Here is a 24,822-nt window from a genome sequence, read left to right as displayed (position 1 = left end):
TGTGTAAAGAAGCAGCTTCTGCAATGTAGCAATGCTCGCCTCGCCAGAACCGTAATGAATGCATTCCCGCGTCACAAACAACCCTGCTGATAGTTTTCAAAGTTTCTTTATTATGTTTGGTTTTTACACTGAAAAATAAAAAAAAAAATACTGGTGTGTTTAAAATTAGTCATTGTGCATGCCTATCATTTGTCGTTGCTGCTGTCAGAAAATGGAATTAATTCTGCCCCTAGGAATAGTTTCTTAATTTAGCCCCTCCGGCTCTTTCTTAAAGTTCAGATACCTAGAGAAAGAGAATTATCATTGAAATAAAACATCTTGCCTGAGGCCTTGCTGAACCTGCCGTCGGTATCCTGCCGCTGGCCCCCACGTCCCCATGGTGGGGTTCTGGCTCCACTGGCCCTTAGTTCACTAAGGGGATCTGAGGAGGTCGGGGCCTGGACTGACAAGCTCGACAGATTTGGCACGGTGTCTCCCAGTTCCAAGACACCAGTCCGCCCTCCCTCCCAGCAGGGATCCTTCCTGAAAGATAGGCAAGTCCTGATTTTTCCATTTCTGGGGTCTCAGAAACATCCACGCTGGGAAACTCAACTGGCAGGAGAACTCGGCCACATTGAAATGTAGTCTGTAGATACTTGGAGGCCCAAGCCTCAGGCGCTGGGGGAAACTCCTAGGAGAAGGGCATCGGGATCACGCGGCTCTCTTCCTGTCTTGATATCCTCCGTTCTCTCTCAGAAGAGGTCGGAAAAGAGTGTGAGGGGTGGTCTGGCCTTCTGCTTAGCCTCATCCAGAACACCTTACCTTCCCCTCCTCTGTGGAAGAGGCAGGAGGAAGACGTTCCTGAAGTTAGGGGCTAGCAAATGCGGGGCCGGGTCGGTGGCAGCTTTCACTGGCTCTGTCTTCAGCACCATCCCCCCCTTCAGCACCACTAGACGGCCCTGAGACTCTCCAGCAGGTTTTCCAGTCTCCGCGCTAAGGCCAGGGAGAGAGGAATGGCTCTGCAGCCTGCCTGTGTACTGGAGCATTCAATACATTCGAAGATAGCCCCTCAGGAGCTGATTTTCAGCCTTGGAGAGGATGGTCTGTGGCCTTCCCCATCCTCACTCCCTTCCCAAAGCAGAAGCAGCTCAGAAGAGAGGGAAGCGGGGAGACTCCTTTGCTGGGGAGAGAGCTCGGCAGCTGGCTGGGTGTGGGATTGGGGCTGAATGGACTTCCTTCCAGCTTGACGACAGCTTCCTTGACTAGTTCTTGGCAACTAAGTGGATGCTTTGGGGGTGGGGGTGGGGCTGGCGTTGGAGGCCTCCCTACACCTGCACCCTCCTCCTCCCCCATCCCTCAACACAAGCAGGCCATTCACCCAGGCTGCGGTGCAAACCTCCACCTGCAGGCAACTTCCACCCGAGGGCAGGCAGGGGGACAAGACCTAGCTCCCTTCCCTCCCTCCCATCCCCTAGAATCCAGAGTCTGAGGAAGAGTGGCGGGGGGTGGGGGGGGGGGGGGGGAGTTCTGGGAAGGCCAGGAACGCTGAGGACTGGTAGAGGAGGTCCTGCAGCCAGGACAGACACAAGGTCGGGCTGCAGAGCATTCCCAGTCAGACAGTTGTTTGCATAAAAGCCAAAAGCCACTGCACCTGGGGTGGGGAGGCCCTCTGGGGAGGTACTCCCTGGCTTGGGGGAGAGGGGGGAAGGAAGGTGTCATGGAAAGTCCCTGAAGGACACGGGGTGTTGAATTTGCTGCGGTTTTGTTTTTAACTCTGTCTTGACCTGTGAAGTAGGCAGCTGCCTCCCTTCCCCCCAAATAACAGAGCTTCCCCCAGAATAACAGGAACATACCCAGGGAAAGAGCCTGCAGTGGAAAGAATGGAGGTTAGAGGGCCTGCGTGTGATGTAAATTGCCCCCCTTCCCCAGGACTGAGGGGGCAGGAAGCCCCAGAGCAGCCTTTTCCCATCACCTCACCTTTCCCCTCAACCCCCAGCCCCCCAGGCCCCCTGGCCCAGAAGAACTGCCTAGTCAAATAAACCACAGCCCCGGGGGTGGATGGGAACTAGGGGGGCAGATGCCGCCTCCTCCCCCAGGCTCATCCTTCCGTTGTCTCAGTCCCTGTGTTGCCCCCACTGGAATCACATTCTCAGCACCTCCACCTCCCTCTCACAAACCTTACCTGCCCTCCCCTAGACTCGTGTGTGTGTGTGTGTGTGTGTGTGTGTGTCTGTGTGTGTCTGTGCATTGGGGGGAAACAGGCAGAGTCAGTGAATCCAGCAAAGCTCTGTAGTCTCCGTAAAGCAAATGCTGGCCTTGTGCAGACTCCAGCTGAGTACTTGGACTCCTGGGTGCCAGTCCCAGCCCTGCCACTCTCTGGGTGACCCTGGGCACTCTGCTTTCCCTCTCTGCGCCTTGATTTTTTCCCTGGAGTCAGGGATTTCTGAAGTTCTTTCCACCAGAGACAGCCTGGCCTCAACCCCACTGCTCCAGCCAGACCTTTCCCATCTTCCAGAAACAAGAATAGGAGAGAAAGAAGGTTCTGTCCCCTCTTCCTTCCCTCTTTGGGAGGGAGGTGGGGCGCTGGAGCCAGGGTGATGGCGGCCTATGATTGTCCCAAGTGGTCGTAGAAAACCGTTCTATAAAATTCCAATCCCGGCCCACAAGCTGGGGGTGGGGAGTGGGGACAGGGACGGACAGTGGAATGGTGGGAGACTCTGAATATGGGCAGTGAGGTTGGGTCTGAGCCCCGGGCCCCTGTCCTCTGTCAGGACGTCCTCTTAGCTCTTTGTGGACTCAGACGCCAGATTCCCTGGTTGGGGGTGCCTGGGAGAGGAAAGAGAAGGCCGGGTGGAGTGGGGGAAGGAGTGCGGTGCGAGGTGGGAGTTGAGGGGTGTGTGAGGGGAGGGGCAGCGGCACTTCTGAGAAACAGCTCGGCGTCTCAGCAGCCCGCAGCCTAACCCCCTGCCTGCGGCTTCACAGCTCGCTCCTCCTGCCGCCCACGCCTCTCGGGGCCTCTCCGGGGGTCGGCAGCCCCCGCGGAGGCGGCTGCTGCTGGGGAGGAGCGGTAGCTCCGGGGACAGCGGAGTGGAACCCATGGGGCGAGAAGGGGGGACGGAAAATGAAGGAAGGCGTGGGTCGCGTGACACCCCAGGAGTAAAAACCCATCCTTTACTAGGGTCCTGAGCGCTGGACCTCGGCGAGCCGTGTGTCCCCCCTCCTCCCCCAGCCCAGGTACTCTCCCTTCACACCCCGAGCAGGATCCAGAAGTGAAACTGCTCAGGGTCACAGCCCAGCGCCGCCGCTGCGCCCCGCCCCGCCCTTCCGGGCACTGAAGCCTTGCAGGATCTCCTAGCGCTCGGGCGACTGCAGGGGAGGAAACTGGGGGAGGGGAAGGGGAAGTGCCCCGCCGGGCAGTCTGCAAAGCGAGGCCTTCTCCCCTGGGGGTGCCCGCTCGTAACCACGAGTGGGAACCTCGAGAGGCGCGGACCTTAACAACGGGAGCCGAGGGAGAGGCGCTTGCACTTCCCGCCACCGCCACTGGGTGTCACTGCAGCCGCGCGGCTGAGCCGGCTCGGGGCGGCCGGGAGGCGGGGGAGAGGGTCCCAGGGAGCTGGACCGCCGCGCCCGCGAGGTCTTCCCTGGCCTTCGCCCCCGGAGGCCCCGCGGTGCTTGGATGAGGCGCTCAGACCTCCCTCCACCCGCCTGGTCTCTAGAGGCCTTCACCCAGCCCACCGACTCGCAATGAAGAGCAAACTAATCCCCTTGCCCCGCGACGGATGGGCTCGTTGCTGTGGCGCCGCGCGACCCTACTCCCTCTGGCCCGGGGATCGACGGCGCATCTTCGGCGGCTTCGGCGGGGCCGGGTCAGCTGAAAGTCAGGCACCGCCCCCCTAAGCGCACCCGCTGGCGAAGCCGGCGGGCCTTTCAGCCTCCGAGGCGGAGGGGGCTCTGTCCAGACAGGTGCCCGCAGCTCCGCGACAGCTCGAGCCCGTCGGCGCCGGCGACCGCGTGCAGGCCGGGTTGTTCCTGGGGGGAGAGGAGAAAGGAAGGGCTTGCGGAAGGTGCAGATCATCTTGCGCACGTGTTGCGGAGCCAGAGCGACTGTAGGATGGGTCCCCGGCTGCATCCTCACTCCTACTCACCCAGCCGCCCCTTCCCACCCCCAGCTCATCCCTTAGATGTCTGGGACGGATGGCTCAGCTTGGGAGAAGGGAACCAAAAGGTGGGAACCTGTATCGGGCTGATGGATGTAAGAGGAGAGGGAAGAAAGGAGATACCCTGGAATGCCTGGTAGGAATGTGCACTTCTACACTGTCTTGGATCTAACTCAGGGCGTGCGTTGGGCAAGTAAATGCAGAGGAACACGTCCATCGGCTGCGGGTCTGTGGGGGTACAGGTGGCCCGTTCTGTCCCCGTGTACAGCTTCCCCTCACACTCCAAGGTCACAGGGCCCAGCGCCACTACAGAGACCTTAGAGGGATCCACGTGGCGGCCCTAACAGAGTGGCATTGGCTTACCACTCTCCCTCAGTCTCCCCAGAACCACAAGATAAACCCAATCCGAGTAAAAACAAACTGCTTACCATGAAAACACAGCTCCGGCTAAACAGCCCTCCAGGTGCCTGGGAAAGAAAAACCTGCCCTTTCCTTGGGGTAGACGCGGCCCTGCAAGAGGACGCTAGAAGCCATCATAGCTCAACCCACATGAGATTGAATTTCAGGCCTCATTAGGGCCTGGTACAGCACGACCCTTCTCAGCCCAAATGGTACCGCTTCCCAACACCCCTTCCTGTATGGACATCATGAGGGACCCCCGAGCACCAGCCTCAGCCCCCAGGATCACCCACTCCCCTGTGGTTCTTTTTTTTTTTTTTTTTTTTTAATTTTATTTTTTTCCCCTGTGGTTCTTGATGCCAGTCTGCAACATCAAACTCCCCCAACATACGATTCTCTCTTTTGCCTCCTCTCCCAACTCCCTACCCCAGCTGAAAGCTCTGTCTGAAGAGACTACTGCACACCTCACGCCCACGCCCCAAAGCTGAGGTTCTGCTACAGACCCCCACCACTCCCCAACCTCTGTGCAAGTTGGACCAACCCCTGACCTCTCTGGCTCCTCTCTTCTGCCTGCTGGACCAGAGAGGTGGTTCAGTAGTGGAAGCCTTTTTTTTTTTTTTTCCCAAATACACCATGAAGCCGAACTCCCAGATATAAAGGCAGTGCTCCCTCCAGAGCTCCCCAACCTGCCCCCAAACCCCTGCTGGAACACTTGAAAAGTGCTCATGTAGACAGTTCAGAAGAAAGGATCTTTCTGAGTGTCCTTGGGCTCCCCTGCCTCTCTCCTTTCCTCCCTCCCTCCCTCCTCGGTGTGTCTGGCACCGGAGCAAGAGGAAGGAGCCAGACAGGGTCACTGACCTGAGGTGGAACCCTCAGGCCTGCACCAGGAGGTCCTCCGCTCATGAACTTGGAGGCTGCATAGATTTCATTGACCAGGATGTCTGGGGAGCAGGGAGAGAATGAACTGGCCAGAGTTTTGTCTGTCTGGATGACCCTCCCAGGACATCCTAGGAGAGATGGGCTCCCCTAGAATCATGCCCACCTTTTCCCAGAGTCCAGAAAGTTGGCACCAGCCCTCCCTGCCCTCCATACCTGAGCAGGCAGGGAGGCCAACCCTGTGGCCACACCCTCCTACAGGCCCAGTTGCTGCCAAGGACAGCTCTGCGCCTTGGCGCCAGGCTCACAGCAGCCACACTAGCCCCAGGAGCCGGTGTCCATGACGTACTACAGGCCTTTTAGGGCCAGCTCCCTGCGTATGGCCCTGCACCACCCTCTCTCAATGCTTGCGTCCTCAGCAGGGGGAGATATGGGGAATTTCCTTTTCTTTCCCAAAGTCTTTTACCGGTTTCTGAAATGTTCTTTAACAAGGACATTTTTTAAGATAATCAAACCCAATAACTTAATATTGAAAAGACAATATCTGAGGCACTAGCCTCTACCTGCCCCGCCTCCTCCCACCAGCCCAGATTTCCTCATAACCACAGGCCTCCGCTATCTAGCACTGCAGCTCTCCTTGGCAGTCCCTTCTGCTGTCTGGCCTCTGGGGGTCATGCTGCATCCTCAGAGCTGGGGAATCTTGCCCTGGTCTCTCTGTGAGCTGAGGGGCCCTTGTCTCCCGCATTCTCAACTGCTGCCTCTCCTCCAGGAAGCCAGCAGTCTCAGCCACTCACCAAGGATGTCCAGCTGCCGATTTCCAGTATCCAGCTCAGGGCTGAGCCAGCTGCTGCCTCGAAAGGCCCCCAGCAGTCCAGGTCCCTCATGGTGGCCCTGAGAAGAAGGGGGCAGAGAAAAAGGACAGGGCGAGGAAGGACTGTGTTCACCACTCGCAAGATGGGCTGAGTCTGACCTCTGTCCCTAACTGCATCTATGACCTCGGGGGGGACTCTCTTTGAACCTCAGTTTCCCATTTATAAAATGGGAATGATCTCTGTCTCACATCCTCCAATTAGCTGATTGACATAGAAGGGCTTTGTCTCCTGCCCTGTGTCTTAGGCTGTGAGGGGACACTGTGTCCTGTTTTTTGTTTGTTTGTTTTTAAATAGAGCTTTTTTTTTTTAACATTTATTTATTTTTTGGCTGTGCTGGGTCTTCATTGCTGCACTGGGCTTTGTCTAGTTGCGGTGAGTGGGGGCTACTCTTCATTGTGGTGCGCAGGCTTCTAGTTGCAGTGGCTTCTCTTGTCGCGGAGCACAGACTCTAGGCATGCGGGCTTCAGTAGTTGTGGCTCGAGGGCTCTAGAGCGCAGGCTCAGTAGTTGTGGCACACGGACTTAGTTGCTTCGTGGCATGTAGGATCTTCCCAGACCAGGGATCGAATCCGTGTCCCCTGCATTGGCAGGCGGATTCTTAACCACCGTGCCACCAGGGAAGTCCTGTGTCCTGTTTTTATGCAGCCTAAATCCCTGGACATGCTTAAGAGGTGACTCATTGTAACCCCTTTACTCTCACCCCGGCCTGGACCCCTTGCACCCATGCTTCAGAAGTGGCCCTGGGCATCCATGGCCAGCACACAGCCAGTACCAGCCAGCTCGAGCCCGAGGGGCAGCCACTGGTAGGATGGTTCTGGGAACCGTGGCAGGTAGCAGGTGGCAGGCAGCAGGTTGCACTGGTCCCTGCCTCCTTAAACCCTGCTAAAAAGAAACAAAATCTGCACCCCTCTCACACCTGGGCTGCAGTAAGTTCTTCAGGGTAAACCCCGGAAGGTTCCAGGCTGAGGATGGATGAGGCCTTTCTGCCCACCTCTGTCTGACAGGCCTGGCTCCCCAGCCTGGGATTAGCCAGGGTTGGGGATGCTTCGGTCACGAGTGGCTGCTGGAGCTGCCAAGCCTGGCCCGAGGGCTGGCTGTAGAGGTTGGTCCTTCTCAAGGTCACCTCAGGACAACACCTCCCATCAGCCAGAGGGCTGCAGAGAAGGGAGGGGGCTCTCCAGGGGAGGACCCCCCTACAGGCCACTTGGGAATTCCACCTGGAAGTCAGCCTGGCAGGGGCAGGGGAACGGGCCAGACCTGGCTCTCCCACTGATTTGGGGCAGTTCTCCTCGACGAGGAGTCAGTTTCCTCACCTGCAAAATGGGATCCCACCACCTCGTGCCCAGCCAATCTCAAAGATTTGGGGAGAGATCCTACATTAATTTTTTTTTAAATTATTCTAGATTTTCAAGCTTATACAAAATTAAAGAATAATTACCCGGCTTCAATGTCAACTCATGGTCAACCTATGACTATACTCACTCTCTCCCCTAACCTCTGGGTTATTTAAAAAACAAAGCTGAGACATCATTTCACCCATCAATACTTCAGAATGAATCTCTTAAACGTATAGACTTAAAAAAAAAAAGAAAACCACAATACCACTATCACCCCTTAAAAAGTTAACCATAGTTCCTTAATATTACCAAATATCTCATCAGAGTTCAAATTTCCCCCAATTGCTCATAAATGCTTCTTCCAGTTCTCTAGTTTGGATTTGAATCAAATAGGTCAACACATTACATCTGCTTGATAGATGTCTAAATTTCTTGAAACCCCATCTTTTCTCTTGTAATTTTTTGTTGTTGAAGAAGAAACTGGGTTATCTGTTCTGTAGTTCCCCAATCTGGATTTTGGTAATTGTATCCCCATGTGTCATTTCACATGTTCCTCTGTTCCTTTTATTTCCGATAAACTAGTCATTGGATTCAGGGAGCTTGATTTCTTGGCAAAAATAATGACCCGTTGAGGTTCACACGTGTGGAGGGAGGGTCTATCTCTTTGCGATCTGAAGATTGAGCAGGAGTTCAGGTGTTACCAGTCTGATACCTTTCTTATAAAGCTCCCCCATCATGTAAGAGCTGAAACTATAAAACTCTTCGACAAAAACATGGGCTGGTATGGGCAGTGGGCAGAGGCCAGACCCTGCAGGGTGCATCGGGGCTGAAGTGGAGGCACGGGGGAACAGGCGGAGTGATATTCTGGAAAGATCACTCTGGATGCTGAAGGACAGACTGGAGAGGGAAGCCAGACCCACAGGGCTGAGTGCTGTGGGGTTCCATTTATAGGACTTTCTGGAGGGCGTAGAACCAACTGTAAGGACAGGGAGCAGACCTGGGGTTGGGGAGGACGGAGAGGGTTGACAGGGCGGGGGGTGGGGGGTGCGTCACAGGGACCTGTTGGAGGTAAGGTAACAGAGCCATTGTGTGACTTGGTGATGGTAGATCGTGCGTTTCTCAGGACTCCTTATCTCGCCAGGTAGCCCAGGACTTGCCAAGGACACGGATGCTGTCTGACTCATCTCCAGCTCCCAGGCCCTGTCAGAGTGACCTCCATAGCTTTAGGTCCTGTCAGGAAACCTCACCTGGATGACAGTCCCCTGTCCATTCACTCATTTAACAAGCAATCCTTGGGCACCCACTATGGGCCAGGCTCCATGTTGGGCACTGGAAACTCTCAGATGACCAAAAGAGGACCTCAAGAAACATCCAGGTTTCTAAGAAATGACTGGGGGATTAGTGGGGAGATGGGATATACAAAAAAAAAAAGAAACATCCAGCCTTGGCCAGCATGTGGCCTCGATCCATCTGACACATTCTCAAGGCCTTGACGGGTGCCCACCCCTCCTCTCTACTCCACCTAACCGTGCCTTGCCAGACAGAACTCACGCCTGTGAGTACCAAAAAATAATCTTTATTGTCACTAGTATAAAACAGAGATCAACTGGCCTCTCAGTCTGTACAAAGTGTGGAGTGTAAAGACCACCGGGGCTGGGCTTCCCTGGTGGCGCAGTGGTTGAGAGTCCGCCTGCCGATGCAGGGGACACGGGTTCGTGCCCCAGTCCGGGAAGATACCACATGAGCCATGGCCTCTGAGCCTGCACGTTCGGAGCCTGTGCTCCGCAATGGGAGAGGCCACAACAGTGAGAGGCCCGCATAACCGCAAAAAAACCCACAAACAAACAAACAAACAAAAGACCACCGGGGCTGCCCCCATTTCTCCCATAATGCCCTGCCCCAGAGCAGCGCCACGAAGGGGAGATGCCCACCCAAGTGCCTTCCCTTAAGGAGAAGTTAAGGTGGACCAGGCGGGGAGCACTTTCGGCCTGAGGGAGGCCAGGAGCAGAGGAGGAAACCGGGGTGGGGGAGCCCCCAGCCATTCACGATGACCCTGGCCCCACTTCCTGCCCCCTCCGCGTCCACCCTAGGAGCAGCGCAGAGTGGGCTGAGACGCAGGCCTGCCTGTGTGGTGGTCAGAGGGCCACGCGGGTGCAGCAGTGGCGCAGCAAGCAGGGCAGGATGCCGCGGTTCAGCTGGTGGAATTCCACAAGCTGCAGCAGGTCGGTGAAGCGAGTCTGGCCCTCGTCCATGCTGAAGTACAGGCGCCCCTCCTCTTCGCTCTGGGGTGTGGCCATAGGGGGTGGGAGGTCAGGGAGGGGCCCGGGGCCGAATGAGCTCCCTCCTGGGTCAGGGCTGAGGTCCCCACAGCTTGAGCAGGAGGAAGGAAAGAGCGGGAGACCCCAGGCACACTGGGGGCCAGCGTGGGGAGGGGGCCTGGCGAGGAGGGCAGGTTGCTGGGACTCCTGCATCTCCACTGCAGCAGGAACCTGGGACTACTCACCGGCATGATGAGGTAATGTTTGACTTTCTGCACATGGCACAGCGAGAGGACAAAGCCCTGCGGGTTCCGCTGGCTCTCTCGCACGAGGAACACGCTGCCAGGAGACAGGGCAATATTACCCGAGGACACACGGCTGCCACCCTGACCCACGTCTCTCTTGTCCCCGGCGCTGCTGCCCTGCCCAGCCCTGCCCCTTACCCATCTACCAGGCCCTGCTGCCCGATGAGCCGCTGGCTCTCCTCGCGGGAAATGCGTCCGTGGAACCAGGGTTGGGTGCGGTGGATGGCTGGGGTGAGGAGAGGCAGAGGGGCGGTCACTCCAGGGCGGGGACCCTCATTCTAACCCCCCCGTGAGGAATGCGCAGAGAAGCCACGGCAGTCCCCACTCCCGGGGACGGCGGGCCCTCACCCACCTGCACTGAGGCTCGTGCCGGAGCTCGGGGTGGGCAGGCTTAGTCGGTGGTTCGTCTTCTTCTGCAGAGCAAGTGAGGGACACAGGGGGGTCAGGGCGTGGCTGGGGTATTACCAGCCCCTGAAGAATACAGAGCCTCTTTCCGCAGCTGGGGGGCCTCCCCTCTCCCCTCGCTTTCCTCTTCCCACTCCATGGAAACCCATGTGGAGAGTAGGTCCCCAGAACAAACCCTCCAGGCCTGGGCCTCCTCCAGGGCGGCACTCAGAGCTTCCCGGGGGTTCTCGATGACACGCCCGGCGTGGCCAGAGAAGTCCATGGCCACCAGGGTGTTGTCTGAGACACTCCTCTGCAGATTGGACAGGGTGGGGGGATGGGTCAAAGCAGGACCCAAGTATCCCCAGCACGGGGCCTGGGTGCCTCCCCCCTCTCCCCACACTAACACCCCTGGGCACACTCACCAAGGGCGGGGAACCCACACAGGGTGGGCGCAGGTGGCGGCACAGTGCCTGCTGATAATTCTTATACAGCTGCACCCCATACTGGGAGGTGGAGAGAGAAAGAAGGCCGGAGGTCAAGCAGGTGCTGGGAGCTGGGCGGCGGCACCGCCCCCTACCCAGACCAGAGCTCCCCAAGAGCAGGGCTACATCTCTGCCCCTGGATAAGGGCCTTTCCTGAAGCCAGAGCTGAGACTCCAGCCTTGGACCAAGGATTCTGAGAGAGCAAGGTTGTGATGCCCCCTCATTCTGGAGCCTTCCTGAGGGCAGACCTATAACTCCTCCCTCACCCCAGGGATCCCCAGGGCTGGGCCAGCCCCCCAAGCCAGTGCCAGGACCTCACCTTGAAGAGGCGGAAGGCGGCTAACCAGCAGGTGCGGCTCTGTTCATCCTCACTGCAGAAGATGCGAAGCCCCTTGTGGCCATTTCGAAGCTTGTTTGGCTGCGGGGAGAGGAAACTGGCTGGTCCTATATCTGCCTTTAGGACTAGAGATCGTCTCCCGTCTCCCGTCTCCGTGGGGCAGGGCAGGGTGCAGGGAGAGGAGTCTGGGGGTCCCAGAGGGAGCTTAGAAGCCCCAGTAGGATCTGGTGCTTAGAAGCTCCTGCTGTCTCCCAGACCAGGCCAGGCTCTTCACCTTGATACAGAAGCCGAAGTCCGTGGGCATCCCATAGAGCTTGCGGCCCTGGGTCACCACGTACACGTTGGACTCGTTCACATCCGCTACGTACTGCAGGTGCCTCGGATCCTGCACAGCACAAGGGAGCAACACTCGGTAAAGGCGGACCCCATCCCCCACCACTGCCCCCCTAAGCCAGCTGGGGAGAATTCAGGCCCAGAGAGGAGCAGAGAGGTGCCCCAAGTCACACAGCACACAGAAGTAGAGCCAGGACTTGAACTCAGTTCACTGCCTCTCCCACTGCTAACTCCTGAGGCAGGTAAGTTGGGAGGGAAAGAAGAGCAGCTGTGGGTCTCAGGGCCTAGAGGGGGGAAGGTCCAGGAGTTCCAACAGAGAAGGGGCAGCTCCTAGAAGGACCAGGGATGGGGTATCTGAGGGGCTGGGGCTGTCACCCTCAAGACCTCACCTTGGAGGTGCCCTTGGTGGAGTAATAGAGGCCAGACCGGCGTAGGAAGCAGAAGAAGCGTTTCCAAAGCTTGCGTCCTGACCCCCGTAGCTGCAGGAAGCCCTGGATCTCTGGGAAGCTGCCTGCATTCAGGAAGTTCTGAGGCCAGAGGAGAGCAGGGTGAGAGGCCTAGAGGTGGACAGACACACAGACACACAGACACAGACACACAGACACAGACACACACACACAGACACACACACACACACACACACGCACACACACAGGGCTTCCCAGGACCTGCCTTTATGGCAGGAGGTACATCACATACATTTATTGTCTTCATTTAACAAAGAAACTGATGGTCAGGCAGAGAAAGTGACTTGTCCACGGTCACTTAGGGCTGCGCTGGGTTTTCCACCCCCAAGACGGAAGGCACAGGCTTAAGGGCCAAGAAGCACTGGGCATTCCTGCGGAGTCATGGACATGCCGTGAAATGGGGGTGTCCCCTCACCTGGATGAGGTCTTCGTGGGATATGCCCGTGTGTGCGTCCAGACAGCTGGAGACCATCTTTTCTGGGAACAGGGAGTGCTGGGGGAGAAAGGAGCCAGGAGTCAGGGACTGAGGGTCCAGGGCGGGGATCGGGGTGTCCCAGTGCCCAGACCCCCCACACACACACTCACTGGGGTGTTCTTGAACAGCTCGTACTTGGCAAAGTTCTTCCGGAAGAGAAAGCGGCTGTCTCCGCCGATGGGCCAGGCAGCCTGCACTTCCGCCACTGACTCATGGTCCTCCAAGACCCGCTCTAGGGTCAAGGGCAAAGAGCAGGGGTCAGTGGAGACCAACGAGGCCTCCCGGATGGGCCACCGGCCTAGCCCAAGGTGTGAAGCATTGACTCCCGGGCCAGGCAGCCCCCTGCACCCCAACTCACCCAGTGCTAGGTGGGGGTGGCCCTCCACCAGCCCCCAGTTCTCGTCACTCAGGGCATGAGATCGCTGCACCAGCATCTCACACACGTAGCGAGCCGTGGCGCCCGCTGCCACCTCCACTGACCGGCAGGCTCCATCTTCACTGTACACCTTTATGACCTGTGCCCCAGGAACGGCAGAAGACTCGGGGAAGGGCAAAGGATGGTTCTTTCCCATCCCCCGTCTGCTCTACCCTCAGGGATCCCTGACCAAATCCCCCCACCTCCTCCGGGGCGGCACTGTGTCCAGCCCTGTCCCATAGCACCCCACGCTCCCTGCCTTCATTTTCCCAGGACGACTCACATGGGGGCAGCTGGTGTCTCGAGGGAGCAGCCCCCTTGCACTGGAGGGCCCCCCAAGAATGGGGGTCTGTGAAGGAGGACTGCAGAGCTCGGGGAAGGGGTTGGGGATGGAGGGTAGAGAGGTTGACCGCAGCTCCTCCTGTCGAAGAAGTTTCCTGGGCGGTGTGGGGGGAGGGAGGGGGGAGTGAGGAGTTGACTGTAAGCTTCTGTGCGTTACCCCGGCGCTGACCACTCCCCCCCGGCCCCCCTCAGCCGTCACCCCATTTTACCTGCTGGTCGGAATGGGCAGAGGCTGGGACCTCTTCACCTCCCCAGACAGAGGAACATCGGGAGGTGGGGGAGTCCCAGGAGGGGTCCCAGGGGCCAGGTACAGGTCTTCTGGGGAGCTGCTGAGATGAGGTGGAGACAGACCCAGCTCCATGACATCTGAGGGAGAAGAGGGGGCTGACACAGCTGCTCCTGTGCCCTTGTCCTGGGGAGAGGGGCCAAGAGGACTCAGACCTCCTGACTTCCCCCTGCTGTCAAGGTGCCCCCCAGAGTTTACACAGCACCTCCTTGCTCCCCCCTAACTGGCATTCCCTGGAGCCTTTGAGGAAGGGTAGATTGTGCCCATTTTAACACAGGGGACACTGAGTTCCTGAGAAGGAAGCATCGTTGCCCCATCACAGGTGAGCCAGGGAGTGGAACCCGGTGTTTGGGCTCCAAGTCCAGTGCTCTTCCTTAGGCCCAGGTTGTCCAGGGGAAGAGCTGTGAGGGTCCCCCACCACAAGACAGGCAGCGGCAACAGACTCCATGACGCACGGATGGTCTGGGGCTCAGCGTCTCGGTGTCACCCTTTCTGAACGTGGGGCATTCACTCCTCTGGGCTCTGCCCCAGGTTTTTCCAGCGCTTTGCTGTCAGAGCCTGTTGTGGCAACGCCTTCCCAAGTGCCGAGTGATGCACAGAAGGGGAGAAGGAGGTGCGGAAGGACAGGAGCCAGGAGGGCAGGAGGCGGGCTCAGCTGCTGTGGGAGGGAGGAAGCTAGCCTGGGGGCCCTCGCCCTAGCAGCCCCCAAACCTTGTGTGCCTTCCCCAGGCCCCTCCTCCTGCCTAAATTTCTTAAGGCCTCAATGCCGAGCCACTTCCTCTGAGAAGCCTTCCTGGATTTTCCACATTCAGACTGAAGGGCTCCCTCTCCACACTGTGCTGGGGCCTCTGCGCCAATTACTGTGCACCTGTCTTATCCACCCACTGGTCTGAAGATGCCCGGCCACCCCAGGCAAGGCCAGGGTCTTACCCGTGTCTTATCACCCACAGGCATCCAGGATGAGTAAGGAGAGAAGAGATGAGGCAAAGGTGCCCACTAGCAGGTAGAGGCATTGCAGGCCCCTCCCCCACAGGAACCAAGACCCTTTTGGCTGGGCTGAGACCTGGGAGGACCTGGGAAGACTCACAGTTCAGCCCCCTACTTGCTCTCCAGACACTGGGCCGGTGCTGTTCGGTGCCTAAGGTACCTAGGATTGACCCCCGCCCCCCCAGGAGGAGGCAGGTCCCCAACCCTTAAGTGAGGGCATTAGGAGATCTGGGGGACAGGTGAGTCAGGGTGGGGTGGGACAGCACTGCCTGGGGCTCTCCATTCAACCTTGACTCATCTGCACAACTTCCTGGCTTAGGAGAAACAAACAACCCTGCCTCTACCCACCCCCTCCACTCCCCCCCCCCAATCTACTGGCCTGGGAGGAATGGGGGAGGGGCTGGGAACAGGACGGGGGAGGAGGAGGAGGATGTGGGGAGGGGGGCGCTGAGGCTCCTCTGACATCATCTCCTCCTCCCACCCTTGGCCTAACTCCAACTCCTCCAGCACAGGTGGCACCTGCAATGGGCCCCAGTAGCCACCACCCAGCCCAGAAGCCCCCTCACCCAGGAGGAAGAGAAGAAAGGCCTGGCCTGGATTCAGAAGCCCATCTGGAGTGGAGCTGACCTCTCAGGGGTGCCCCTAGTGCACCCAAAGTAACCCAAAGAAACATGCAGTGCTCCCTCTCCTGTCTGGGGCCCTTAAGACTTTCATTCTGCTGCTGCTGCCCACCCTTAGCACCCAGGACTCAGCTGGCCCATGGGGCTCAGACTCATCACCCCTGGGGGATGAGGGTCCTTCTAATTAATACACTCTCCTGGCTGTCCTGGCCAGAAGTGTACTCAGGAACAGGAGTAGAAAGTCAAGACACACAAGAGGACAGACACAGACAGGCAGACAGGGGAAGGCCAGGAGAGAGAGAGCCAGGGGGGTCCTGCCAGGAAGGGGAAGACACACCCACCATCGAACATCCAGAGACACCGGCACATCAACACTCCACTCGTACCCGTCTAACCTCTGGCAGCCAGCCCTGGTGACTTCGTTCCAAGGAGGACTAGGGGAGGGGCTGCAGGGGCTACCTCCACCAGGAAGCCAGAGACCACCAGTGCGGTGGTCTGAGGCCCAGAGGACTGGGTCCTCCCCCATCCCAGAGGGAAGAGGAATCTGGGCAGCATTTGGAAGGGAAGAGGGTAGATTTAAGTCAGACTAGAGTCTGGCCTCTGTGGGCAGGAAGGCTGACTCAGGATGGGTTTAGCCTTCAGATTCCTCCACCCTGCTCTCCAGACCCTTCTAAGGCAAGACAGGCACGGGGCAGTGGGGACCAAAGAGAAAAGGGAGCAGAAGCGGGGTCCTAGCTGCCCGGCTTGGGCAGCCTCCACCCCCATCGCCAAGAGAGCTGAAGCTTTCAAACTGGGGCCCTGGGAAGGTTATATTGAAGAAATCGACCCCCCAAATCAATCTGTCCCCTCATTACTGCGAATCCCAGCGCTGGCTTCCCCAGCAGCCTCTCGGCCCCGGCGGCTCCGGCCCCACCCTCCTTCCCGTCCTCCAGGCCTTCAGCCTCCTTGTTTACTTCCAGAATCTTGCCCCACCTGGCTGGCCCCGAGGGCGGGTGGCAGGGCCCAGTAAGAGGCCCGTAGAAAACAAGGCCACCTTCGGTACCTCCCAGGGGAGGGGGAGGGGCTGGAAGCGCCGGGAGGTGGCGGGAAGGCCCCGGCCTGGCCCAGGACCCCACGCCCCGCCCCCATCGGGTTTTAGTGTGTGTGGGGGAAAAGGCTTAACCCGTGGGGGAGCCCTTAGGGTGAGGACCCAGGTGAGGAGGCGGGAAACCCCTAGATGACCCGGAGCTGGGGGGAGGGCCACGGACCCTGAGGCACCGCCCACTCCCTAACTAGGGAAAAAACGCCCAATGGGAGTCCGGGGGGCAGCTCTTTTAAAGTTTAATTTGGGAAGAATGCTGGAGTGTCTGTGGAGTTAATCATTACAGGCTGCTAGCCTTCACGGGGGGCCTCCCCAGCAGGATATCAGGGGGAGAGGGGAGAGCAGAGTCCAGGACAGGCAGACCAAGAGGGGGCATTCTTGAGGGGCAGTGGGGTTGCAAGGCCTGACAATGGCGGGCAGGTGCATTCTCCATCCCCAACGTGCCAGGGAGACCCAGACTCGGACCTGGTCTTTCCTCAGCCTATTCAGACAGACGAGGCAGCCCTCCCTGCCCCGCACGCACACACACTCTTCCCAGGCCCCCCCGAGCTGCAGATCCCCCAACATCTAGCCCTCCAGCCTGCCGAGACCACTTCTTTCTGAAGCCAGAAGAGACCACCCCACGTCCCCCGGGCCTGCCCACCCCCACCTTCCCACCCGAGGGCAGGACCCTGTGTTCCTGAGTCAGGATACAATCCAGAGAGACGGAGCTCTCCTTCACTGCCCTCCAAATTGGTGGGTGCCCCGCTGCCCCCGCGGAGACGTCTGTCTTTAATAAAGACTTGGGGTAACTCAAACTGGGGTCAAGTCAGACTGAGCTAGGGAGAGATTTGGGGCAGCTCCCTCGGTATTCGGACTCCTCTCCTAGCTCTCTTTCTGGGAATGTGGGGAGGGGCTAGTTTCAGCGGGAAAGCCGCGTCTTCACGGGGAGAGAATTTGGTATCTTGCTTCCCCGACCCCATCAGCTGGTTCCTGAGTGTGTCTGGGGTAGGGGAGGTTAGGGAGGGGGAGATGCGGAGAAGGACGAAGGACCAGGCAGAACGGGAAGTGAGCATAGGGAGAGACTGGGGGTAGACGGTGAGGAGGGGGCGGGATGGGAGACTGGAGAGAAAGAGAAAGCAAGGCCGCTAGAGCAACACAGCAGGAGGCCAGATCTTTTTCCTTATTGATCCTGCATCTGCTCGACCCCAAGATGAAATGCCCGCTCTGGTCCTTACCTGGACCCTGGGTGTTGGTACACCTGGCTGGGGCCACCGGTTTAGGGAGGGAGACTCCTAGCCCTTAATTACCTGTCCCCCTCCTGTCCCCGCCCTTGGCCTGACATCACTGAGGGGGGAAGGGGAGGGGGAGCCAGGCGGCCGCCCGTCCTGTCCACCTGGGCATCCGGCCAGCCAGCTCCTGGCCCTGAGACTGGCACAGCCTGGGGCCCTGGTGCGGCTGCGGGGTGGGAGCAGGTTGTCGTCTGGGACCGATCTCGGTCCCCTTACCTGGAGGAGCCCCAGCAGGAGTAGCAGGACACAGCGTTCGAAGTCCGGCTCTATCTAGGAACATCAGATGCCTGGACTTGATTTCAAATCTGCTCCCTCTTCTCTACAGGTGGCATGAGGGTGTCCTGACTGGACGCAGAAGTGGGGGCAGGCTGAGCTCTGTTGTCCAGGCTCCTGGCCCAAGGAAACAAATTATCCTGGGCAGGTGGGGGCGGGGCCTGAAGGAGGGGCAGGGGAGGAGGAAGCACAGGAGGAGGGGCGGGGACTCCCTGACGCTCTACGCTGGCTGGGATTGTTTTCGTCCTTCTTAGCAGGTGCCAGGGGAGAGACAGTCGAACTGAACTGCCTCGAGAGCGAAGATCTAGCATCCTCATGACCTGGGAGGGAGAGGCTGGGGCCTGGAAAGTCAGGGAAAATGGCTCAGCCCACTCTTCCCCATGCCCCTCCCCAGACCTGGTCTGTTCATTGGCCAATTTAGGGGGCCTGTCTGCTGCTCAGGGTCCTACCCCCCTGGAGCAAAGGGCACTCTGCGAAAGAGGGAAGCCAGCCAGAGGGAGTCCAGCAACATGGCCTGCCCCTCGACCTCCAGCCACAGTCTGGCCACCCAGACTGCACCCTGGCCCCTCAGAGGCACCCAGCATATATCTTCCCTTCTAAGCAAAGTCCAGTGTCTCAGCTTCCCCTTCTAAAATCGAAGGGGTTAGGCAAGGTCTAATAGCAGGAGGAGTGATTTGGGGAAAGGTCTGGCCAGGTGCCAGGGGACTCCCCTTAGCGCTCTCCTTCTGCACTAGGCAAACACAAGGGTGGAGAGAGGGCCTGGAAGGCTGAGATCAAAGGCAGCAGCCGCCTTCCAGCCCAAGTGGGTGACAGTGGGTTAACCAACAATTCATAGGGGTGATAAGAGGTCTGCCCTGGGGGACCAAGAAGGAGTGGCTCCAGGCTCAACTTTCTCCAAACTGTGTTTTCCTTGGAAAAACCAGTACGAGCGGACTAAGCAAAGATGTGGGGGAGGGGGCACGGTCACCCGGGCCACTAGACAGCTTGTGCAAAACATAGTAGACAACTCACTCAATCATTCCTTCATCCACTCAACTAATATTTGTTAAGTACCTAGTATATGCCAACCCCATGCTTGGCACTGGGGATACAGTGAGCAACAAAACAGACCCCACCCTTATCTTCATGCAGCCCAATCAGGGAGACTGGTGTTAATCAAAGAATCACACAAATAATAAGAAATGACAGGAGAGGGCTTCCCTGGTGGCACAGTCGTTAAGAATCCGCCTTCCAATGCAGGAGACACGGGTTCAAGCCCTGGTCTGGGAAGATCCCCCATGCTGCGGAGCAACTAAGCCCGTGCGCCACAACTACTGAGCCTGCACTCTAGAGCCCGCGAGCCACAACTACTGAGCCTGCGTGCCACAACTACTGAGCCTGCGCTCTAGAGCCCACGAGCCACGACTACTGAAGCCTGTGCACGTAGAGCCTGTGCTCCGCAACAAGAGAAACCACTGCAATGAGAACCCCACACACAGCAACAAAGAGTAGCCCCTGCTCGCCGCAACTAGAGAAAGCCCGTTCGCAGCAACAAAGACCCAACGCAGCCAAAAATAAATAAATTAATTAACTTAAAAAAAAGAAAGAAAGAAATGACAGGAGACAACTATGCTGGGAGAATGGCTTACCCAGGGAGTTAGGGAAGACTTCTCTGTAGAAGTGACAGTTGAGCAGAAGGGAAGTTGTATGGGGCAGAGAGATTTGGATTGGTGGATGGGAAGTGGGGGGGGGCACCTTTCATGATGATGGAACAAATGTCAAAGCCCTTGACTAAACGGGACAGAGCATGCGTAGGCAGAGTGGGGTGGAGAAGGAAGGAGAGGAGGCCACACAGGTGCAGCTGAGCAGGTGTGGAAGGTGTGGGGAAAGGCTTTGTACTCAGCTCTGTTTCTCAAAGCGTGGCCTGTGACCACGGCCTCCAAATCTCCCTAGGCTTGTATAAAAAAACAGATCCCTGGGCCCCTCCCCAACTACTGAATCTCGGTCTCTGGGGCCAAGACCCAGGAATGTGTGGTACTGACAAGCCCTTGGGTGGTTGTCCTGTAAACCGGGTTTACGAGCCATCCATCCTGTCTGTCCAGACCAGCAGGAACTATGGGCAGAGGCCAGACCCTGCAGGGTCCATCTGGGCTGAAGTAGAGGCACAGAGGAGCAGGCAGATTTATATTTTGGAAAAATCACTCTGGATGTTGAAGGATAGGTTGGAGAGGGAAGCCAACTCAGACTCGGAGGGCTGAGGGCTATAGGATTCCATTTATATGACTTTCTGGAGGGGGCAGAATGCTAAGGACAGAAAGCAGATCTGGAGTTGGGGAGGAGTGAGAGGGGTTGACAGCAGAGGAGCTTATGAGGAGGTAATGGAGATGTGTATATCTCGGGTGGACGTACAACAGGACTCACAGAACTGTACACTCAAGAGGATGTGTATTACTGTGTATAAATTATATCTGAATTTCTTAAATAAAAAAAGAAACAAAAAGGAATAGATTTATAGATCAGTAGAACAGAATCAAGAGTCCAAATAAAACCCCTTACATTTCTGGTCAATTGATTTTTTTTTCTTAATATCAACTCTTTATTTATTTATTTATTTATTTTTGCCTGCGTTGGGTCTTAGTTGCGGCACGCGTGCTCTTCCTGGCAGAGCATGGGCTTCTCTCTAGTTGTGGCGCGCAGGCTCAGTTGCCCTGCAGCACGTGGGACGTTAGTTTCCCGGCCAGGGATCGAACCCAAGTCCCGTGGTTTGGAAGGTGGATTCTTAACCACGGGACCACCAGGGAAGTCCCTGGTCAATTGATTTTTTTTTTTTTTTTTTTTTTTTTTGTGGTAAGCGGGCCTCTCACTGTTCTGGCCTCTCCCTTACGGAGCACAGACTCCGGACGCACAGGCTCAGCGGCCATGGCTCACGGGCCCAGCTGCTCCGCGGCATGTGGGATCTTCCCAGACCGGGGCACGAACCCGTGTCCCTGGCATCAGCAGGCGGACTCTTAACCACTGCACCACCAGGGAAGCGCTGGTCAATTGATTTTTGACAAAGGTGCCAAGACAATTCAATGGGGAAAAGGATAGTCTTTTTGATAAATGGTTCTGGGACAACTGAATATCCACATGCCAAAAGATGTGTTTAGATCCTTCCTTTATACGATGTACAAATACTAACTCAAAATAGGCCATAGACCTAAATGTAAGAGCTAAAACTATAAAACTTCTAGAAGAAATTATGCAGGAAAATCTTCCTACCTTGTGTTAGGCAGAGATCTCAGATGCAACAGCAAAAGCACAAATGACAAAAGAAAAAATTTATAAATTATACTTTACCAAAATTTTTAAATTGTGCACTTCAAAAGACATCATTAAGAAAATTTTAAAAAAAAGAAAAAAAAAACAAACCTGTGGAAGACTGGAGGAAAATAATTGCAAGTCGTATGTTTGATTACGGACTTTGTATCCAGAATAGGGTTGACCCCTGAACAATACAGGGGTTAGGGGCACCGACGACCCCTGAGCAGTTGAAAATCTGAGTATAACTTTACAGCCAGCCCTCCCTATCCAGTTTCCATCTACAGATTCTATCAACCTTGGATCATGTAGTACTGTATTACGTACTTTTAAAAATCCACATATAGGGCTTCCCTGGTGGCACAGTGGTTGAGAGTCCACCTGCCGATGCAGGGGACACGGGTTCGTGCCCCGGTCCGGGAAGATCCCACATGCCGTGGCTGGGCCCGTGAGCCATGGTCGCCGAGCCTGTGCGTCCGGAGCCTGTGCTCCGCAACGGGAGAGGCCACAACAGTGAGAGGCCCGTGTACCGCAAAAAAAAAAAAAAGATTTGAATAAGTGTTTTTCCAAATAAGATATATGAGTGGCTAATAAGCACATGAAAAGGTGCTCAAGATCATTAGTTATTAGAGCGATGCAAATTAAAACCACCTCACTCCCATCAGGATGGCTATAATGAAAGAGACAGACAACAAGTCTTGACAAGGATATGAGGAAACAAATTGTCATATATTGCTGGTAGGAATGTAAAATGGTGCAGCCACTTTGAAAAACAGTTTGACCATTGCTTAAGATAAACATAAACTTTCCATACAACCTAGCAAGTCTACTCGTAGGAATCTACCCAAGTAAAGACACATGCACATACAAAGACACTTACATGAACATTCATAGCAGCATTACTCAAGACAGCCCCAAACTGGAAAACTCAAAATGTCCATCAACTGGTATTGAACAGATAAATAAAACAGTACATCCATACATTGGGATATTACTCAGCACTGAAAGGAACAGACTACTGGTACATGCTACAGCATGGATGAACCTCAAAAACTTTAAACGGAGTGGAAGAAGTCAGAAGCAAAAGACTGCATATTAGTTCATGTATAAGAATATCCAGAAGAGGCAAGTTTATAGACAGAAATCAGATCAGTGGTGGCTTAGGGCTGGAGCCGGGCGCTGGATTGACTGCAAGTACACAGGTGGGACTTTTTCATGTTGGTGGAAATGTGCGGTGATGGCTGCACAACTCTATAAGTCATCGAATTGTTTAAAAATGAATGTGAGGATATTATGGTGAGACTCCAAGGAGAGTAGAGGCAGGGAGACAGCCTCCATTTCTAGAGTTACAAGACGGGAATAAAGAAGCCAGCTCTGTAGCGGGGCTAGGATGAGACGGGGAGGTGCAGGAACTGGATGCATGCGATGGCAGCGTAGAGCCTGCGAAATCGAAGCATCAAAGCCTAAGGTTCCAGAAGGCGGAAGGCTGGCGGCGACTGCCCAGACTGTGCCTGCAGTTTAGAGCTTAGGAGAAGTACCTGAGTGTGTAACTGTGGAGTGGTTTAAAATACCATCAGTGGGACTTCCCTGGTGGTGCAGTGGTTAAAAATCCGCCCGCCAATGCAGGGGACACAGGTTCGAGCCCTGGTCTGGGAAGATCCCACCTGCCGAGAAGCAGCTAAGCCCGTGCGCCACAACTACTGAGCCTGCGCTCGAGAGTCCTTGGGCCACAACTACTGAGCCCACGTGCCACAACTACTGAAGCCCACGCGCCTACAGCCTGTGCTCCGCAACAAGAGAAGCCACTGCAATGAGAAGCCCACTTACTGCAACAAAGAGTAGCCCCCGCTCGCTGCAACTAGAGAAAGCCAGCGGGCAGCAACGAAGACCCGACGCAGCCAAAATAATTAACTAAAAATAAAATAAAATAAAATGCCATCAACTAGTGTGAAATGGCAACTGCTCCGTACCATCAGCCCACCCCAGGCCCTGGGTCCGCTTGCCCCACTTTCTCTTCCTTTCGTAAACTGGAAAGCGCTTTGCAGTCTAAGACACGTCATTAGATTAAATAAGACCGTGAAGTCCAGCGGACACTAGGTGCGGGGCAAGTCGGGCGCTGAGAACGCAGGCCAGGAAAGTTGGTCTGGTCCCGTCCTCGCAGCCCAGCTCTCCGGCTGGTGACAGTGTCAAAACAAAGCAGCAGCAGCCGCCTGAAGGGGGCGCCCGGATGTAACGCGCGGCCCCGCCCCGTCACGTGCCTGCGGCGTCGCGTCACACCCGGAAGCAGCTGCTGTGGGGAGCCGGCAGTAATGAGCGGGGAGACAGGGCCGGCGTCCTCAGCGCCCCCTCCCGGGGAGGTCGAACCGGGCAGTGGGGTCCGCATCGTGGTTGAGTACTGGTGAGGGGCTCCGGCCAGTGGGGGAATCCGGGCCGGAGGAGGGTGGGTCCACCGGAGGTACCGTCCCCGAAACCCAAGCGGACCTCAGGTATCTTCTCCCTAGTGAACCCTGCGGCTTCGAGGCGACCTACCTGGAGCTGGCGAGTGCCGTGAAGGAGCAGTATCCTGGCATCGAGATCGAGTCGCGCCTGGGGGGCACAGGTGAGGCCGCAGAGCACCTGCTGAGTCAGTGTTCTAAATCCCAGCTCTACCACTTTCTAGCTCTGGCACTGGCTGTTTTATATAGTGTCCAGCAGTGTCTGGCACATAGTAAAATGTCCATGCAACTTGAGTGAGGGGGGGTTACAGATGAAGCCTGTTGGGAAAAATGGGTGAGACTGAAGTGTAGGGTTGGAGGGGAGGGAACCCCCTATTGAGTTAGGAAGCCAAGTTCAAAGGAAGCGGATGGGGCCCGTGAAGGACATGAAGGAGGAGCCTGTGTTAAGTCTAAGGAGTGTGGAGGGCCTCCCCTGACTTTTGCCTGTTCTCAGCATACAGTTCATTCATCCGTTTATTTAATACCAGGGGCCTTTGAGATCGAAATCAATGGACAGCTGGTGTTCTCCAAGCTGGAGAATGGAGGCTTTCCTTATGAGAAAGATGTGAGTACTTGCCATGCTGGGAAGACCCCTGGTTCACCCTGACCCTACAATGAACGCGTCATCCCATTCCACATCTCTGCCTTCTAGCTCATTGAGGCCATCCGAAGAGCCAGTAACGGAGAACCCCTAGAAAAGATCACCAATAGCCGCCCTCCCTGCGTCATCCTGTGACTACACGTGATTCTGGGTTCCTGTTCTCTTCTGGGATCCAAGCCTTGGTCACCCCTTTGGTTCTGCTGAGGGCTCCCTACTGCCTCTTTCACCTCACTTAGCTCCCCGTAGCTAAGAGACCCTGGTCTCCACTTTGCCCCTTCGGGTACCAGGAGGGTTCTGCGGTCTTAGGGGTGAAAGAGAAAACCCTCTCCATGGACATTTCTACAGCCACCTTATACCCCTTTCCCAGGATCAGTGCCCACAAAAACCTGCTCCCCTCTCCAGCTTAGCCATACCTGTCAGATGCTACCATAGTTCTAATTTATTTTCCACTAACCCCAGGCAATGTCAGCTATTGGCAATAAAGTGGCACTGCAAACACCAGTGCCCACTAGTGTGTGTTTTTCTGTCCA

The 24,822-nt window shown here is 56.4% G+C and overlaps 2 protein-coding genes across 10 annotated transcripts; one reads left to right on the top strand and one right to left on the bottom strand.

The window, feature by feature from the left end:
- Window positions 1-90: 90 nt before the first annotated feature.
- Window positions 91-19,167, bottom strand: GRB7 (growth factor receptor bound protein 7). 9 transcript variants are annotated; one of them, XR_003430365.1, is made up of 19 exons: window positions 17,882-19,167; window positions 13,630-13,786; window positions 13,362-13,515; window positions 13,022-13,178; window positions 12,774-12,895; window positions 12,604-12,681; window positions 12,111-12,248; window positions 11,663-11,773; window positions 11,371-11,469; window positions 10,992-11,072; window positions 10,763-10,879; window positions 10,535-10,595; window positions 10,321-10,408; window positions 10,123-10,216; window positions 9,744-9,901; window positions 6,206-6,302; window positions 5,394-5,476; window positions 3,883-4,008; window positions 91-730 (listed from the first exon to the last, which is right to left on the bottom strand). XR_003430365.1 is itself a non-coding variant. In XM_027094778.1 (16 exons), the coding sequence occupies exons 1-15, from the start codon at window positions 17,943-17,945 to the stop codon at window positions 9,755-9,757; spliced, it is 1,668 nt and encodes a 555-aa protein (XP_026950579.1). In that variant the 5' UTR covers window positions 17,946-19,167; the 3' UTR covers window positions 9,176-9,402; window positions 9,745-9,754. The 9 variants fall into 9 exon arrangements, 3 of the variants coding, with proteins under 3 accessions (XP_026950579.1, XP_026950580.1, XP_026950581.1); XR_003430362.1 differs by having other exon boundaries at window positions 4,565-6,302; XR_003430363.1 differs by having other exon boundaries at window positions 3,883-4,603; window positions 5,394-6,302.
- A 4,327-nt stretch (window positions 19,168-23,494) lies between these two features.
- On the top strand, window positions 23,495-24,798 carry MIEN1 (migration and invasion enhancer 1). Its single transcript, XM_027094674.1, has 4 exons — window positions 23,495-23,615; window positions 23,719-23,816; window positions 24,180-24,256; window positions 24,344-24,798. The coding sequence occupies exons 1-4, from the start codon at window positions 23,527-23,529 to the stop codon at window positions 24,425-24,427; spliced, it is 348 nt and encodes a 115-aa protein (XP_026950475.1). The 5' UTR covers window positions 23,495-23,526; the 3' UTR covers window positions 24,428-24,798.
- Window positions 24,799-24,822: the final 24 nt, after the last annotated feature.

The sequence above is a fragment of the Aethalodelphis obliquidens genome, unplaced genomic scaffold (genome assembly GCF_003676395.1).
Source record: "Aethalodelphis obliquidens isolate GAN/ISIS:26980383/991018 unplaced genomic scaffold, ASM367639v1 scaffold89, whole genome shotgun sequence".
Lineage (NCBI taxonomy): Eukaryota > Metazoa > Chordata > Mammalia > Artiodactyla > Delphinidae > Aethalodelphis > Aethalodelphis obliquidens.
Note: the sequence above shows the minus strand (reverse complement) of the source record. Positions and strands in the feature narration are given on the sequence as shown.